The sequence below is a fragment of the Polistes fuscatus genome, unplaced genomic scaffold (assembly GCF_010416935.1).
Source record: "Polistes fuscatus isolate 324 unplaced genomic scaffold, CU_Pfus_HIC Scaffold1, whole genome shotgun sequence".
In the NCBI taxonomy this organism is placed as follows: Eukaryota; Metazoa; Arthropoda; class Insecta; order Hymenoptera; family Vespidae; genus Polistes; species Polistes fuscatus.
This window is the reverse complement of record NW_025112997.1, coordinates 14,356,277-14,373,945: the sequence shown is the minus strand read 5'-3', so window position 1 is coordinate 14,373,945 and position 17,669 is coordinate 14,356,277. Positions and strand designations below refer to the sequence as shown.

Sequence of the window (17,669 nt, the reverse complement as noted above, 5' to 3'; positions counted from 1 at the left end):
CGCGTAGTGTGTTTTGTATGCATGTGCGTGAAATAATTTTTTCATAATAATTTATTAATAATAAATAGGAAAAAATAGAAAAAAAACAATAAAATAAACAAAAACAAAATAGTATGTAAAAAAACACAAATATGCATTTATATTTCAGAAACATTTATGCCAATAAAATGATAGCTTATTTTTATTTTTTATTTTCTTCTTTTTTCGACGACAGGGACAAATATATTATATCACAAATAATAATAATAATAATAATAATAATAATAATACCTGAACCATCCCGTCATAATAATTTTAGAAGATGTACAAACAGTTAATATATAAACATTTACATACGTTATAGCTTGAATTTTAAATTCAAAGCTTGAACGATGAACGATAAAATGTCTGTGTTCTCTTCAATCTAAAACAGAACAAAGGAAAAATATAAAATTGAATGTTTATACGATTGTTAATTAACAATTAATTGTCTCGTATTAAGAATTGAATTAATAAATACTACTAACAACTTTAGTGGTTGGTTTACCACCACCATGACCAGCCTTCGTCTCTATTCTTGCGAGTAATGGATTTGTTTGGTTTGGTACATTTCCAAGTACATATTGCAAAGTTGCTATGAGCTTAAGACTATGCAATGGTACAACACGATCATCGTGATCGGCTGTTAAAAGCAACGTTGCCGGATATTGAGAACCGTCCTCTGGTATTTTAACATTATGTAATGGTGAATATTTAATTAGATTCTCAAAATGCTTCGGATCTTCTGAACTTCCATAATCGGAAACCCAAGCGGAACCAATTGTAAACTTATGAAAGCGTAACATATCCATCACACTGAAAGAATTTATACATATATATAAGAGATATATTATTATTTAAATATAACAAACTTATATATACTTTTATCACGTTAATTGCCATAACAAAGCATTTCGTAAACATTTATATACAATATATGTAAAAGTAACGATATAAGAGTAAAACGTAATGTATAATCTTTTTGTATCTTTTATCCATAAAAAGTTATAAAACAGGTACCTAATATATTGATTATAAGATTGATACGGCAGTCAACGTGTTAATAATATTATCTTCTTAATAAGAATAATAATCTAACTAACCCGACTTGTGCGATAGCAGCACCAAATAAACTTGGTCGCTGATTTATACAAGCAGCTACCAATAATCCACCATTACTTCCACCTTGGATAGTTAATTTGCTAGGTGTAGTATACCCATTGTCTATAAGATATTCAGCTGCACATTGAAAGTCATCAAATACATTTTGCTTATTAAATAGTCGACCACCATTGTGCCATTTTTCTCCGTACTCTCTAAACCAAGACAATGATGTATGTATATAATATAAGTATACGATAATATATTTAACTCCATTGTTAATTATGTATTCTTCTTACCCTCCACCTCGGATATTTGGAATAGCAAGCACGCCATTTAAATGTTGCACGAAGACAAGTCTTGTTACGCTAAATACAGGTTGAATACTAACATTGAAACCGCCATATCCATTCAATAAAGCTGGCATAGAATTATCCAATACAGCATCCTAAATTGCAATATATTTTTTCTCGTAAATTTATAATTACTCCGTGGAAAATCACATGTTATTAAAAATACTTACGCTTTTCATAACGATGAACATAGGAATTTGTGTACCATCTTTACTGGTATAAAACACTTGCAACGTTTTATACAAACTTGAATCAAAATTCTTAACTTTGATCTCGCGAAATATCTAGAAAAAAAATTGATATTTATTTTATAAAATAATGTTTATATTTATTTACTTTCTTATATATTTATCGTGAATATACTAACTTTTGGTTCGTCGTCGTTTTTGAGATCAGCCGTGTATATGATTCCAGGCGTTAAAAAAGATGTGAACTGATAAAATATTTCAGAATATTTTTTGTCACCAGAGAAACCAATAATCGTACCAACGTCAAGTGGGAACGTTCTTAGAAGTTTACCGGTTGTTAAACTATGCAATTGCAAAATATTCTGAAAATGCATATAAATTAATTTTTATTTAAATATACATCAAAATTAAATAATCTAAAGTATAAATATACTAACTTTAACATCTTGTATGTAACAGGCAACAAACTTATCCCCGTCTACTGCGCTCGCCCAATCCAAAACGTTATCAGGATGTTCAGGTAACAGGTCAGTCCATTTATCTTCTTTGTAATCCAACAAATCTATTGCTATTAACTTGAAGTTAGATGCATTCTTGTTTGTACGAAATATAGCTTTGGTACCAACATTCGTCATGTACTAATAATCAAATAATTAATATATAATATTATATTTATGCATAAAAAATAATCATAATGTTTAAATTATTCTACTAAAAATCTATTTTACTAACTTCATAATCAGCTTCAAGTTTGTCAACGACTTGCGTTAAAGGTAATAAACCATCTATTTTTGAATCAGCTTTTAGTTCAGTGAAGTACACTAGATTATCACGACAATCTTTAACAGGTGTAACAATTAACCACTTTCCACAATCAGAAACTTGTGCGCCTCTAAAAAAATAGAAAAAAATATTAACATTTTGTTTATAGTATTAATTTATTACGTGTAAAAGATTTTCTATGTTACTTACATCCTCCACAATGGTTCCTCAGGGAATTCTACTACAATCACATCTTCTGATTGTGGTGTCCCTACACGATGATAGCACAATTTTTGATTCTGATCGTCTTGAGTTTCTAGACCGTCAACTTTTCCTTTTTGATCGCGATAATGTCCATAAAAGACGCCAACGTTATCATGAGTCCAAGTCAATGGAGAAAATTTTACTCTTTCCAATACCTCAGGATATTTCTCACCTAAATAATTAATATACTAATTAATAATAAAATAATCTAATAAATAACATTTAAGCATACCTCAGCATTAAACTTATATTCATCATACCAGTATTCGCATTGATAAAATGTATCGTGTTCCAATCTGAGCCACTACTGGACAATCCGTATGCAAAAATACTACCATCTTCGCTAAATCTGCTAAATGATATTGCAACCGTGCCATCCTCAGAAAGAGTATTTGGATCAAGAAATACTCGAGGCTCGCTATCCAAGGTATCTTGCACATATAATACACTAAAATCAAAATCAATTGTTGAGTTAAAAACGAAAAATACACATGAATATAAATAAAATTATTTTTAATATATAACCTCTGATTTTGCAAGCCAGTATTCTTGTAAAAATAATATCTATTTCCATGTTTGGCAGGACACATGTATTTAGGAAAATCCCATAATTGTTTAAGTCTATCATGAATATCTTGACGTGATTTGCAAGAAGCTAAATATGGTTTGGTTAATGCATTTTGAGCATCGATAAATAATTTTGTTTCTTCTGAGTTCGGGTCCTCCAACCATCTGTACGGATCAGTTATCTGTCCGGACAATTTCATTCATCATATTATACAAACATCCAAAATACTTTGTGTTTAAATATATTACAAAAAATGCATACACATATAAAGAAAAAGTTAACTAGATGTGTATAAATATTGCAGGATTTCATTAACAAATATATTTAATTATACGAAAGGTACAAAATATTCTACCAATTATATTTGGTAATTCTTTTTTGTTCACCCATTAGGAATCAATAAAAATTCATAAATTTTATTTCTTTTTCAGAAGTCAAATTATTCAGGAAAATTAATAATGTAAATAATTGATTAAAAATCATTCTTGAATAAAAAAAGCCTACTAGAAAATAACAAAAATTGTTCAAATAGATTTTAAATAATAGTGCAAAGCATCGGCCAATCTCAGTCATAGTTTAGAGTAAAGAAGTTGACTTGACATAACCTAGAAACAAATCTTGAAGAATATAGTACATGAACTAACCTCAATACCGTGATAGTTTTCAACAACAGTTTCGTCGCGTCGGGTCACGGGATACTCCAATTTGGACATTGTTGTAGTTTTAAACTTATTTCTTGATCCTCGATTATAAGAAGCCTAATTAATAATTGTGGAGAAAGAAGTTCGTTTTACGATATTAAGAGAATAAAGTGAGCAAGAAGAAGATATTCGACAAATACAAAGAGAAAGAAGAGAAGTAAAAGAAAGAGAGAGAGAGAGAGAAATAGAGATAGTGTGAGAGAAAGAGAGAGAGGAAGAGATATAGAGATAAAGATAATTACACAGCATGTTTAAATATCATTTAATCTCTTTTAATATCCTTACTTGTGGAATCTTCGAAAACGATGAAATGTGAAATTGACGTAAGTGAGTAAAATTTAGCGTCTTTTTGACAAGCTTTTTATCAATGCCTACGGCGCACCTAAAAAGTTGCCTCTGAAATGAATTTACCACTAAGTAGAATGATGCCCCAACACCAGCCATTGCGCACGTTTTTCTACCGACTGAACATTATTTTTCTTATTTATTTTTTAATTACGTTTTATTAATCTATTTATTTTTACTTTTGCTTTTTCATTATTCAATTTCACATTTTTTTATAATTTATATTTATATGTAAATCGATTTGTTTTTTATTTTTTTTTTAGTAGTGGAAATTATCTCGATCGGTAAAAGCGATCATACCCTAAAATGGTTGTAGATGTTATAAAAATATTTTGTTTGATAGGTAACTACGAAAGGTATCATTTTATGACAGGTTGATTCATTTTAGAAATTACGATATGATTGAATATTCGAGTATTTTTTAAATTACGTATTAATGCGAAAAATTAAATTAATATCACAAAATGAATTCATCTGATAACGGCAAACAAAATAATACTCTGTGATTCTTATAATAGTTACAATGTATATATATTAATTTGCATGTATATATATATCATATTTTTATTCACACACATTATAGAATGTGTAAAATTAACAAAGATATTTTACAAATTTTTCGTTCAGCCGATAACAAGTAATGCATCGTTTTATGATTCACCGTTGCAAATATAATAAGGTCAAAAAAAAAAAATGTCCGAGTAAATATGAAATTAATTATTTTAAAACTACATATTAAAACGAAAAAAGCCATTTATTTTTTCATAAATGATAACATTAAAATGCTCGACTTGGCCTACGATGAAAATGTTATGAACAAAAACGATATCGTTTATCAAATTTGCAAATATTAGATAAGATATGATTGCAATTGGGAGAATGGAAGACATTTCGAAAAACTCGTTTTAAAACAATTCGTAAATTTCATTAGGAAATAAATGATAATTATTATATTTATATTATAAATATAAAATTTTTTTTTATAAAAAAGTGATATATAAATGAATTATAGAAGAATATATTATATTATTTATATATACATACATACATGCACGCACACGCGCCCGTACACACATACAAATGCGTACCTCAATTGAAAAATAGTATTACAAATTGGTAGAGTCCAAGGGGAGTCCAGAATAAGTATAAAAGACATACAACGTACGTTTTTATCCAGTGACCTTAATTGCCCCCTCTTAATACCATGTGATAATAATTGACACGTAAATGTGATTTTTTATGAGATGACAGCCAGCCAATAGAAGCTATCGACACAGCGTCAACGTTATGTCTGAGATGGCCATTAACCCCTACAACGAAACTATACATTTAATTTTTTTTAAACAAATTCGTACGATATTACTCTTACTAACGCTACATTTTCATAACTTAAGACAAACAATGTTACTATTTGCAATTATTTTGTAGTATTTCAAGTAGACTTTGAGATAGGGTCGGTAAGGAAAATTCGTCTATTATCGATGTTTATTCTCCTGTCAATCATTAAACTCGTTAATTAACAAACAAATATATACATGTATTTACAAATTACGCATGCATATGCTATGTAATTACATAACATCTATCATGTTTATATAATAACGAATATTTCTAAAAATATCTGTATTATTCACATAGTTCAGATTTGGAAAATTATGCATATTTGGATGCAAAGTTGAGTCGTAAATTTGTTAATTAGAATTACCGCTTTATTTATTATAAAATCTGCAAAGCAAAAATAAATATGAATATCGTTAAAAACATAATTAATATTCGTAGAATACAGGCGTGTTGTATAATCAAATAATAAGCCTATGGTCGTTAAATTACGATAGAGTTATCGATAACATGCGTCGAACTTGCGTCAAAAGATAGAAAAAAGAACGATGAGTGACAGCCTAGAAACGAACGAGAAAACGAACAATATTTGATTCTGATGCAAAATATATTTGGAAAATAATTATTTTTAATTACTTGACGATGGTTTTTTGTCTTTTTTCTTTTTCACTTACTGTTATCATTTTTAACAAACGAAGTTCTTCTCGTTGTTATAAAAATATGCAAACATTGATGTGACAAAAAATTAATTATTTGAAATAAATTTGTGTTAATATTGTATTTATATATGTTACATTTACATATTTATTTAATTTTTTTATTAAAATATTTATATATTTTTTTTTTTAATAAAAATAATAATAATAATAATGTATATATAGGATGAGGCATTTAATACAGGTCACCTGAATAATCCGACAGAAAAAAAATGTGTCAAAGAAAACTCAATTGATTTTTAGCATAGCACAATTTCGTGTTATGTATAATTAACGTATTGATTATGTTATACATGTTACGTTTTTATTTATTATATAAAAAGATAAAAAAGGATATTGGTGAGAACGTAAAAAAATATACAATTTCATTTAAAAAATAGGGTTGACCTTCATGTGGCATACCTAGTATCTTACGTGTCTAACTGGAAAGAAACTATTAACGTGGGATTTTGGAAACCTTGAAACCAAGTAAGTTTCCTCCAACATATTTTTTTAAATCACCGATAGCAATCGAGTTATTTGAAAGGTCTGTTTTAAATGTCTCATCTTGTATATATTTAATATATAATTAATTAGAAAAAAAAATATACATATATATAACAAATACATATGTATGTATAACGTTAATAAATTTATGTAGATTTGAGTTTAAAAATATTACAATCTTACTCTTTCAAATTTTATACAAAAAGATACGATATTTAAATGTAAACTTTTATAATATATACAAATATATTATTAGAAAATAGTACAATGCAAGATCTTCAGTATCTCGAAATTCGAATCTGGACCATGCTTTTTTCTTTTTCCCCATTTATTTTCTTTTTCTTCTTTCTATCTGATAATTATTGAAAAAATTTGCCGTTGTTTCGCGTAAAAATAAAATTGTTTACATGTATATATGAGAGATCGTCTCACTTTCGATAAGATTATAAATATGTTATATATTTAATATTTAAACAGCATACATATTTACGAGGACGATAAAGATGAACTTTTCAAAGTTCGTTCTAACTTTGATCGATTTCGATATGACGTTTGATTCAAAAACGTATTTATTTTAAATACATTTGTAAACAAATTAAACACACACACACACACACACAATACAGGTGTTCGATAAATATACTCATGTAGAGAATTTGTATGTGTGTGTATATATATAAAAAATAATATTAAAAATATATAATTTAAATATAATAATTAATCCCGAGATAATTCTAATTAACAAGTTTATGATGTGTTTTTGTACCGAAATACGCAAATATTTCGAGATAACATGAACATACTACGTAAAGAAAAAACAATTTGTTTACGAATATTTATTATTATATGCGTATAAAAATTTTAAATATTTTTTTCATGTTTGTTCGTGTATTATCGTTTAAAAAATTTTCTTTCTCTTTTAGAACCGTGTTTTTCAATTTGGTGATAGAAAAATGTCGAATAACGTATTATTATAATCACGCTGCTTTCTCAATAGTTCTTTCTATGGCCTATTTTTAAAACGACTTTTTAACGAAGTATTTTCTCTTAGTTTTTTTTAATTTTATTATAATATTATTAATTAAATTGTTTTTATTGAATATTAATAATTTTTTTGTTTAGTTCAAGAAGAAACATAAAGAAAGACAGCCATTAAAATGATCAGCCATTTCTATTTCGTAAGTAATACAATAATATATTCTTTCCATAAAGTAATTATTAGATTTTCCATTATCAATTTATGAAAAGAAGGAAAAAAAAATGATAAAAGTAATCTCAGCAGTTGAGTTCACGTGATCATAAAAGATCACTTTGAGATTATTGAAATTTCCAAATTTCGATCTATAAGCGTTAATTTCTTAGTCTTATCTTCTATTATGTGTTCATATTTGAAAGATTTTTAATTAATAACTACCACCCTGTGAACGCGTGAATAGTTGATTGGCGGGAAATATTTAGGTGGGGTTGAAAAGAAACGAAAAATAGCATCGAGTCGATATAATCATGCGTTGGTACTTTGTGCCTCGAACTCAGATAACCTCTCTGCGTGTGTTAAAAGACCCGTTTCCTTTCTCCTTTCCTCCCTTACACTTTGCCATCGTCGTGTAGGGTATGCGCTCGATATAATGTTAAAAGTCGAACGATCGACTGTTATTCGTCGAGAAATTTGCAAGCGAATCGATTCGAACTTCTTCCTTTCTTTAAATTCACATGAAACTAATCTACGACTAACTTTCCGTATACACACGTATACTTTCTACTTTGTGAAGGGGTTATAATCGTTTAGTCTCTTTCTTTCTTTCTTTTCTTTTTTTTTTATTAAAGTCAAGTGACAACAAATTCAAAGTTTAGACGTGAAACCGTGTAACTGTGTTCAAATCTTTTTTCTTTTTCGGAGCTATTGAAATTTAATTCTTTCAAACTGTCAGCACACGGAGGAATGCAAAAGGATTGTCGAGATTGTCTGGGTATCCGGTACCGCATTAACAGCCTGGATCAAACGTGGAAGTGGTTACACCAGACCATTGCTCTTCACGACTACCTAATCTCCATCACGGCGAGCCAATCCGACGTTACATTGAGACATACAACTCATTAGAGTAAAAGAGAGAGAAAAAGAGAAAATTGTTACTTTATTTAAAAAAAAAATCAATACATCTTTCAAAGCTGTCGTCTAATCTCTAAACAAGAATTTCGAGGTAGTATAATATTAGAAGAAGAAAAAGAAGAATAAGAAGAATAAAAGAGAGAGAGAGAGAAGCCTTGACGTTCGTGTTTAGTCTAATTATAAAACTGATAATCGTCGGATCAACTCATCGTAACGGAGAAAATAATAATAAAAAAATAAAGAAAAGAAGATAAAAAAATTAAGTAACCATCAATAGTGTTCTGTCTTACCGACGTAACAGAGAGAAACAAAAATAAGAAAATTTGAGTTACCGACATTTACCGATCGTCGACAACGATACGGAAGTATCACATTACTCTGTCGATAAATTGAAGAATAAAGTCACGTGGATACAGAAGAGAGAAAGTGAGATAAAATGTCTTTGATTAACAAGTGCGGTAGAATAATCATCGGCAGAGGTGTTCTCTGTTCTCGTTGGAATACTTTCGAACGAACGAAATTGCAAGTAAAATGGGTCTCGTCGAGTTTCAATGTGAAACAAGGGCAGAACGGTTCCAATAACGATTCTATCAGGAAGTCAGTATTCATATCCCAATCCACTGATGTGTTCACCAATCTGGCATTAGAAGATTGGCTGTATCGTAATTTCGACCTCACGAATCATCATATATTGCTATTGTGGCGTAACGATCCATGCGTGGTAATCGGCCGCCATCAAAATCCTTGGCTCGAGTGTGATACTCGTACCACGGAGAAGCATAATATAGCATTGGTACGTCGTAATAGCGGCGGTGGTACTGTTTATCACGACAATGGCAATCTTAATCTTTCCTTTTTCACGCCGAAACAAAGATATAATAGGAGATATAATTTGGATATTATCACGAGAGCATTATATCGAGAGTGGGGATTGAAAGCTGTTGTTAACGAACGGGAAGATATTGTCGTCGAGGGACGATATAAAGTATCCTTTGATGTAATGTATTTCTCATAATATTTCAAATTCCCGCGTATTTTAACGTAGACGTTTGAAAATTGCATTCTTTTGTGACGTCATTATACCTGTATATTGTATACGTGTTTACATTTTTGTATTGTATTGTTCTAAAATATGAGAATTAGTTTTTTTCCTTTTTTTTTTTGAGGTACTTGTCTTTAATGTTTGTATTATTCTTTATTAAGTAATAATATTATACAGGGTATTGTTATAGTCAAATAAATGGCAGCCATTTTAAAACGTCTTCAAAGAAATCGAAAGGTTATTCTTTATTATTTTGTATGAAGCCTTGACTGTATTATAACTCAGGTATCTGGTACAGCAGCCAAACTAGGACGACCTAATGCTTACCATCATTGTACGCTCTTAGTAGCTGCTAATAAAACTTTGTTGAGTATGAGTCTCCAGAAGAAAGAGGTAAACAAATGTTTCAACCATATTTCACTTTTTCTTATATGCATATTTTCTTTTGTACATATTTAAAAAAAAAAGAAATTTTTTATTAAAATGTTTGATCAATTTTACAGACTGGAATTAAAACAAATGCTACACCGTCTACACGTTCGTCAATAAAAAATCTAACGGAAGTTAATTCCGAGGTTCAAATAGACAAGCTCATAAATGCCGTAGGCTGGGAATATTTACGTACAAAGCCGCTTGTCCTCGAAGATGGTGGCTATGACCATATACAAGAACAAAAAGGTTTTCAAATGATCAATCCCTCCGAGGATTGGTTCCCAGGTAGCTAGATTTCTCTTTTAACTTATTCAAGGCCTCTGCTACATTGTGCGCGTATATTTATTTTAAATCCCATAAAAAGTTATTTCTTTTAGCAAAATCCTAACACATAAAGCAACATATATAATTTTAAATAAATTTTCTATCCATAAGATAAATTTCTTTTATCAAAAAATAAATAACATTTTATTTACTTTATTGAACGTAAATAAAATTTAAAAAAATGAACAATTTTATTTTCATCAGTTTAATTTTAAATTCGGCTTTGAAAAAGTCAGTCAATAAAATGTCATTGTAATGCAACAATATTTTAATATAATAAATTATTATTCTAGGTATAGATAAATTGAAGGAACAATTCTGTTCGTGGGAATGGACATATGGAAGAACTCCAGATTTCTCAGTAACGAAAACTTTCGATGTACCAGCACCAAATGGAAATATTTATCGGCTCGATTTGACTTTAGAAATACAAAAAGGTATAGTCGAGGAAATAAGAATGAGTTTACCGGCAAATTTGGCATCGTCCGATTTTAATCAAAACACTAATGTCCTCACCAATCTTCGTGGTATGAAATACGATAGCAACGTTATGGACAACATAATTGCATTGATCAGCTGCAAGAATTTCGCTGAGAGCATGTCTCAGAATACAAAGAAGACTAATATGGTGGCGACTCAATGATCGATCGTTATTCCTTCGGACGATCCCAAGAAGCAGCAACATCGATAAGATAGAATGAAGGGCAAATGAAGAAATCAATTATCGAGTAGAGATAACATCACGTTTTTTCAATGATATTACATTTTATCAATGATATCACATTCTATCAAAGATTTTCCCATCATTCTTGTATTTTAATATTGTATTTTGATTTTAATTTTATATTCTACGCTATTTTTTTTCTTTAGTTTTTTTCTTCCTCTTTAGTGTATATATATTTTTTCTTTTTAAAATATTATAAAACTGATATCGTGTGTATATAAATATATTTAATCGTTTTTATATTAGATATATGTACAAGGTGAACCATTTAAATTGATACATCTAATTATTTTTATATTTATAATTTTATGAAACAATTCCTCAAAGTTATTTTTTAAAGAGATTTCTTGACAACTACCCCTCTTTTAAAGGAATATTTTTTAATGAATTCTTTATAAAAAACCAAAATAAATATTAAACCATACATGTTAAAAAATTATTGTTTCGGAAATATTTAAATTTAAGTACGAACTTGGTTTTTTAGCAATTTGAAATAACGGTTATCTCGAGATCTTGTAAAAAAATGATCTCGGTAAAAAAAAGATTTTATTACTAATTGTGCTACTTTAAATAGAGTAAGTTTATCTTTAAAAATTTTTCCATAAAACCATAAATAATGAAGAAATTTAAATGGTCTGATTTAAATGCATTTCCCTGTATATATATTGTTTATATCATATATATTTTAAAGATAAAATATTAAATAAATAATTCTTACAAACATCCTAATTTATGACGAACTATAACTTTAGGACTAGATTTTAATACTTTTAATCATTTCGAATGTTATCTCTCCAATTTATGCAATTTTTATTTCGTTTTTTATCAAATTTTAACAACTCGTACTATTATAATTTTTATATAAGGTATGCACAAAATAGAAAAAAAATGTTTTAATTTATAAAACATACGTGGATGAATTGACAAGTTTTGAATCTGACGTAGAAACCAGTTTTACCCGCACAATTTTTATTTAAAACTAATATGTTATTTGTTGGGACTCAAAACTTTTCAATCTGCCGTGTAATATACTGCGATGATGAAAGCACGATAATCGATTTATTAATTGACATGAATATTATTATACGATGGTGCGTAATATAAAGGAGTCTCTTTTTTTCTAACGTTACTTTGATCACGTACCGTATCCGGTAGTATTGTTATTTAAATTGGAGTTGCGGCTCTATAAAGTCCCGGTCGTAACATAACTTCACGATACGGTGGCGGAGGAGTACCTGGACAGGATACTGTTTGACTTGAATTGAGCGTAGGCCCTGTTGCTGCTACGTGCCATTGATTACGAAGTAGAAAAACTCCTTGAGTATCGTACGTCGTACGAGCATGATAATTGTCTTCGCGACAGCAATATATGAATTTTTTCCAAGAATACAAATAACAAACTAACATGCCCGTAGCACAACCAAGTAAAAATCCCATAATTAAAAACCAATAGGGTTTCATGGACGAGTACTTTTTATAAATCGTTTGTAAATCTTTAGTTAAAGTAGTAGATGAATTTTGGATTTCGTTATTACATTTAGGACTTTCCTCGAGCTTTACATAATCCTTTGAAAAATTCGTACGAACTTTCGAATCCATCAATGGCTTCAATATCATCTTCTCGAATTTCTTTGGCCCTTGCGATGTTTTATTGCAAATCGGGTCATATTCCACGTGCCTCAAACGTAGATTTTTTTCCAGATCATATATTATTCCATTGCAAGACCATGGATTTCTGAAAAAAATAAGATATGTTATTAATATTACTGTTAATGTTACGTTATATCGTTTCAGTCGGTAAGGTAGATTGCAATGCATACAATGTTAGGATAAAGCAACGAGAGATTCTTTCAATGATAATTGGCGATCTTTTATTACCTTATAAAAGATCATTCTCGTTTATTTCGGACTAAAGTCGTTGAGCTAATTTAGTTGACAGTTAGAACTAATGGAACCTTACATACAATGAACATGCATATAAAGTAGGTTGAAGATGTCAACGTACCCTTCCAACAATAGTTTCCTTAAGAATTGCAAGGGCTCGAGGATAACGTTATCTAGCTGAATCATCATGTTGTTTGTGAGATCGAGGCTTCGAAGATGAGTCAGTCTTGCGAACGTGTCCAAAGGTATGTGACTGATTTGACACGAGCGCATATCCAATTCCTAAATAAACAATTTCCCATAGATTATAATGAATTTATACAAATATGATTCATTCATCGGGAATTCTATGTTATATGTCCGAAGATTTACATAACAAAGTATACAATACTTACCGTCAACCATGGACAATCCAATTTCGGTACGTGTGTGTCAAAATGGTTCCAGGATAATTTCAATACACGTAGATTCTTGGTTTCAAGAAAGATGTTTGAGAGAAGATGATAGAGACGATTTCTTGAAAGATCTAATACAGTCAGCTCGGTGATCATAAAAAAAGCTTTCAAACTAATATCACTGATTGAATTTTTTGACAAATTTAGATATTTCAGATTTGTCAACCCGACATCCTAAAAAATAATATTGCGTAATAGAAAAAAGTCTGTAGAATTATAAAACAATTAGCATGTTCCAGAGTTAAAACAAGATTACCTTTCTTTATCGTGAATATCATAAAATATATTAATATTTTTATACTTACTGCAAGTTCACTATTTCCTAAAGAAGATATCGAATTGCCTGATAAATCTAAAGCTTGTATAAAATTGGGTGCACCGGTATGAATACTATAAATACCTCGTCCAACACAACTGGCACGTTTCAAACCGTACCAAATGTCACAATTACAGAAAACCGAACAAGAATAATCGGCAAGAACGAGAGAGGAAAGGATAGTGATCGAGCCAAGGATCGCGAGGAAACGCGAACTTGTGATTATCCGGCAAGTCATATCGAGTTTCACAGAATAGAGAAGCGTAAGAAGATACTTTGTTGTCTCATTATTACGGCTTGACACGATTTGTAGCGCGATAGAACGAAAGAGACGGTTTTAATAGAAGTGGCATACACGAGAAGAAGAACACTCGCGATAGACACGTAATCTTATCTCTTTGGTTACATATATACGTACACATGTACACATGTATACATATCGCATTTAGATATATGAATTGTTCGATATGTTAAGTATTAAATAAGTCTCTCCCAAATTTTGTATTTATACATAAATAAATACATACACATACATATACACATACACAAATATCTATAATTCGCACGCAAAACGCATTCATGCACGCACACGTATACACGTATAATATTTGTAAGATTGCAAAGCCTCTCTTAAGTTTTTGTTTTGTTTATTATTGGACAGTTCAAATTCCAAAATACATTTTAACTTTGACCACTTTCTCTTTTTCTTGTGTCCATTTTAAAGCTGTAATTTAAAGAAGATTTTTATAGTGTAAGATAAATAAAAAGAAAAAGAAAGAAAAAGAAAGGGAAAAAGAGAAAGGAGGGTAGTGAAGGAGGGTAGTGTCATTAAATTTGAAACGTTTCTAGGAAGATCATTGTCGTGAACGATGAGAACGCTCGTTATTTGCACGAAGTTCCGAACATTCGAGAATGCATCGAAAAGGAAGGTGCTTAGGAAAGAATAAGGAGATCGATCGATTTCAAGGGCTTAGATCGTAATTTAAACGTTTAGGTCGTTAACTGTTATTATAAAACAACTAAACGAATGGCGTTAGTAGTAATCGTTTTTTCTGAGGTAGAAACTATGTTTTCAATAGTTTCTCATCGATCTTTTTTTTCTTTGTTTTTGATCTTTCTGTCATTTTCTTCTTCTTCTTCTTCCTCTTTTTATTAGGACTTCGTCTTGTTGTAGTAGCTTTTTTATTGCTACTTCCAGGAGCACTTTATTGTTTTTACACTGAGGATAGGTTGCCAGCTTCACCCTCTTTCTGTCATTTTGATTATACGAATTAATTGTATCTAACGAATGCATCCCATAGTTCAATTCGAAATAAATAAAAAAAATCATCTTCAGATTATTTCAAAGTTTTGTTATTTTAAAATAGAGAAAGTATTAACCTTTTGGAACTAAATAGTATTAATAATACATTAAGTAGATTACTAGTTAAAGATGATTTGTTGTTTATTTCTTTAAAATTAAGTTAAGAAATGTATTCGTCCAAATTCCTTTAAAAGATAGACCACTCCGATAATGTATATGTTTTTGTATTCTTACGTCAAAGTAAACTCGCAATTTGGGAGATAGAGAATAGATAGATATTCTTTTGGTCGTACGTACTCCCTCTAATTTCATCGTTCACTTGATTTAAAGCACATTTTCGCGCGATTTCGTCACACCAAGCTATCGTCATCGCGAAAAGCGTTTCGATTTCAGTCGCCCACGTTTGCACACGAGGAATAGAAAGAAAGAGGAAGAGAAAGAGAATGAGAAGGAGAGAAATAAAAAGAGAAAGAGGGATGACGAAAGCAATGATAAACGATATGGCGTAGGACGCATGTAGCAGTGGTGGGGGAATCCCCGGAATAGTTCGCAGGGAACGGCGCTAGTGTCGGTCTCCGTCGAGTGTGCCGCGCGCGTTTCTGCGTTCCTCGATAAATAAATACGCAACACGATCTAAACGTGACGCATTATCACGGACACGAAGTTAACGCAACGAAACAATGGACGTGGGAAGAAGGAAGGTGGAAGGAAAGGGAAAGGAAAGAGATAAAAGATCTTTGTCGTCGTCTTTGAAAAAGAAATCATCATTGATTTCAACAGATAGACAGAGAGCGAGAGAGAGAAAGAGAGAAAGAGAAAAATTTGGTGGTATCAGTTCGAAAGCGTCGATAATAAGCATCTCTTTGGGCGACGGTCGGTTAAGAGCATCTCTCTTTTTCTTTACTCGAATGGCGCGCGTGTCGTTTCATTTTGTCTTTCTCTCTCTCTCTCTGTTTCTTTCTTTTTCTCTTTAAACAAGCCGTCCTCGTTTCGTCACCGGCGTCCACACAGCTGATGCGCCGTCTCGCGAACGCGATGGCAACAGCTGATCGAGAAAACCTTCGTGTTAAATATCGAATACTAAAAAAGTACATTGAAATATGAATCTTTTTCAAAAGAATACTGTCAATAATAAGAAGAAAAATAGAATGAATTTGATTATAATTCTCGAGATGTTGATTTTCGAAAGTTTTGTCTCGTTGAGCCAACGTGTTGAGCTAAGTAAGAGTGAGAAAGAATGAGAGAGATAGATAGATTGACAAGGAGGAAAGGAGGGTGTGGAGTAGGGATATGGATTGGGTAGGAGAAGGGAGATGAAAGAGGAGCGGTAAGGTAGGCCGGGAGGGGGTTTCATTAGCGGGGAGGAGGTACGGAGCTCGGAGGGTCTCAGCAGCGAACGAGAGAAGAAAATAGTGTGAGTGAAGGAGCGAGGGAGGTAGGCGCTCGCGTTCCAGCCTTTCCCCGATTCTCACTCGCTTCGCTCGGCCAATCGGAGTAAGTAGGTCAGAGCGGTTGGCCAATGGCGTTGAGCCGGACGGTCACGTGTCTTTGTTGTTATCTATCAGCTGTTTTTCCTTCAGGGGAGAGGGAAGGGGTAGGCAGGCGGGTGGCCGGCCGGCCGGCGCAGTGAAAGCCGTACGGCTCTGTCTGTCCTCAGTCCTTCCCGGCCGCTCAGCTGTGCGTCATATGTCAGCCAACATCGCGTGAATTAAAACCATATCGTATATTGAGATAATACCGATTATCATCATCGGTTCTTGGCATCGTCGTCGTAATGGTTTTTTAGTGTCGTTGTTCTATACTCTTGCATCAGTTGATTATTGTTGTTTACTAGCATTATTACTATTGTTACGATTAATCTTTCCGTTTTTCTTTATCGTTCCGATTTTAATCAACAGCATCGTACGAGTTTTGTTGTTGTTCTTCTGTATTATTTCCAACCGGTTACCGGCATCACGTACATACATACATACATAATATCTATATATGTATATAGTATTATTTTGTTTATTTCCCATAATTATTTTTGCCCGAGTCTGAAGTCGCGTACTTTGGACGAGCGAAGAGAGTGTAGTGCGTTGCTTCCACGTATTATGCCGTCGTTGGTTAGGTGCGAGCGAAAGTACATCGACGCGAAATCGATCGCGAGGTGCCGGTGTGAACATGAGGACGGCGTGACGACGAGGAGCACTGACAGCGAAAGCAACAGCAGCAGTAGCAGCAAACGCAGCAGCACTATCAG

At 31.4% G+C, this 17,669-nt stretch overlaps 4 protein-coding genes and 3 long non-coding RNA genes across 9 annotated transcripts in view; 4 read left to right on the top strand and 3 right to left on the bottom strand.

The window, feature by feature from the left end:
- Positions 1–285: 285 nt before the first annotated feature.
- LOC122516119 (prolyl endopeptidase) lies at positions 286–4,481 on the bottom strand. Its single transcript, XM_043633692.1, has 13 exons — positions 4,241–4,481; positions 3,899–4,012; positions 3,212–3,435; positions 2,947–3,134; positions 2,633–2,858; positions 2,393–2,552; positions 2,098–2,298; positions 1,840–2,022; positions 1,643–1,756; positions 1,419–1,567; positions 1,122–1,334; positions 507–834; positions 286–403 (listed from the first exon to the last, which is right to left on the bottom strand). The coding sequence occupies exons 1-13, from the start codon at positions 4,397–4,399 to the stop codon at positions 338–340; spliced, it is 2,325 nt and encodes a 774-aa protein (XP_043489627.1). The 5' UTR covers positions 4,400–4,481; the 3' UTR covers positions 286–337.
- On the top strand, positions 2,173–3,592 carry LOC122516147. Its single transcript, XR_006303502.1, has 3 exons — positions 2,173–2,187; positions 2,914–3,113; positions 3,270–3,592. It is a non-coding gene; the product is annotated as an uncharacterized LOC122516147 (long non-coding RNA).
- LOC122516143 lies at positions 4,004–7,998 on the top strand. Its single transcript, XR_006303501.1, has 2 exons — positions 4,004–4,278; positions 7,963–7,998. It is a non-coding gene; the product is annotated as an uncharacterized LOC122516143 (long non-coding RNA).
- A 935-nt stretch (positions 7,999–8,933) lies between these two features.
- LOC122516130 (lipoyltransferase 1, mitochondrial) lies at positions 8,934–11,601 on the top strand. 2 transcript variants are annotated; one of them, XM_043633710.1, is made up of 4 exons: positions 8,934–9,932; positions 10,275–10,382; positions 10,493–10,706; positions 11,039–11,601. In XM_043633710.1, exons 1-4 carry the CDS (start codon positions 9,384–9,386, stop codon positions 11,386–11,388), a joined length of 1,221 nt encoding a protein of 406 aa, XP_043489645.1. In that variant the 5' UTR covers positions 8,934–9,383; the 3' UTR covers positions 11,389–11,601. The 2 variants fall into 2 exon arrangements, with proteins under 2 accessions (XP_043489645.1, XP_043489636.1); XM_043633701.1 differs by having other exon boundaries at positions 8,934–9,944.
- A 900-nt stretch (positions 11,602–12,501) lies between these two features.
- On the bottom strand, positions 12,502–14,362 carry LOC122516190 (toll-like receptor 2). The gene is made up of 4 exons (XM_043633847.1): positions 14,114–14,362; positions 13,749–13,982; positions 13,475–13,635; positions 12,502–13,204 (listed from the first exon to the last, which is right to left on the bottom strand). Exons 1-4 carry the CDS (start codon positions 14,360–14,362, stop codon positions 12,634–12,636), a joined length of 1,215 nt encoding a protein of 404 aa, XP_043489782.1. The 3' UTR covers positions 12,502–12,633.
- A 908-nt stretch (positions 14,363–15,270) lies between these two features.
- Positions 15,271–15,849, bottom strand: LOC122516085. The gene is made up of 2 exons (XR_006303485.1): positions 15,662–15,849; positions 15,271–15,374 (listed from the first exon to the last, which is right to left on the bottom strand). It is a non-coding gene; the product is annotated as an uncharacterized LOC122516085 (long non-coding RNA).
- A 457-nt stretch (positions 15,850–16,306) lies between these two features.
- Positions 16,307–17,669, top strand: part of LOC122516057 (zinc finger protein 395) — a 94,446-nt gene continuing 93,083 nt past the window's right edge. For both annotated transcript variants that reach the window (XM_043633618.1, XM_043633609.1), the window contains exon 1: positions 16,307–17,668. The gene's annotated coding sequence lies outside the window, so the exon portion shown is untranslated. The remainder of the gene's footprint in view (position 17,669) is intronic.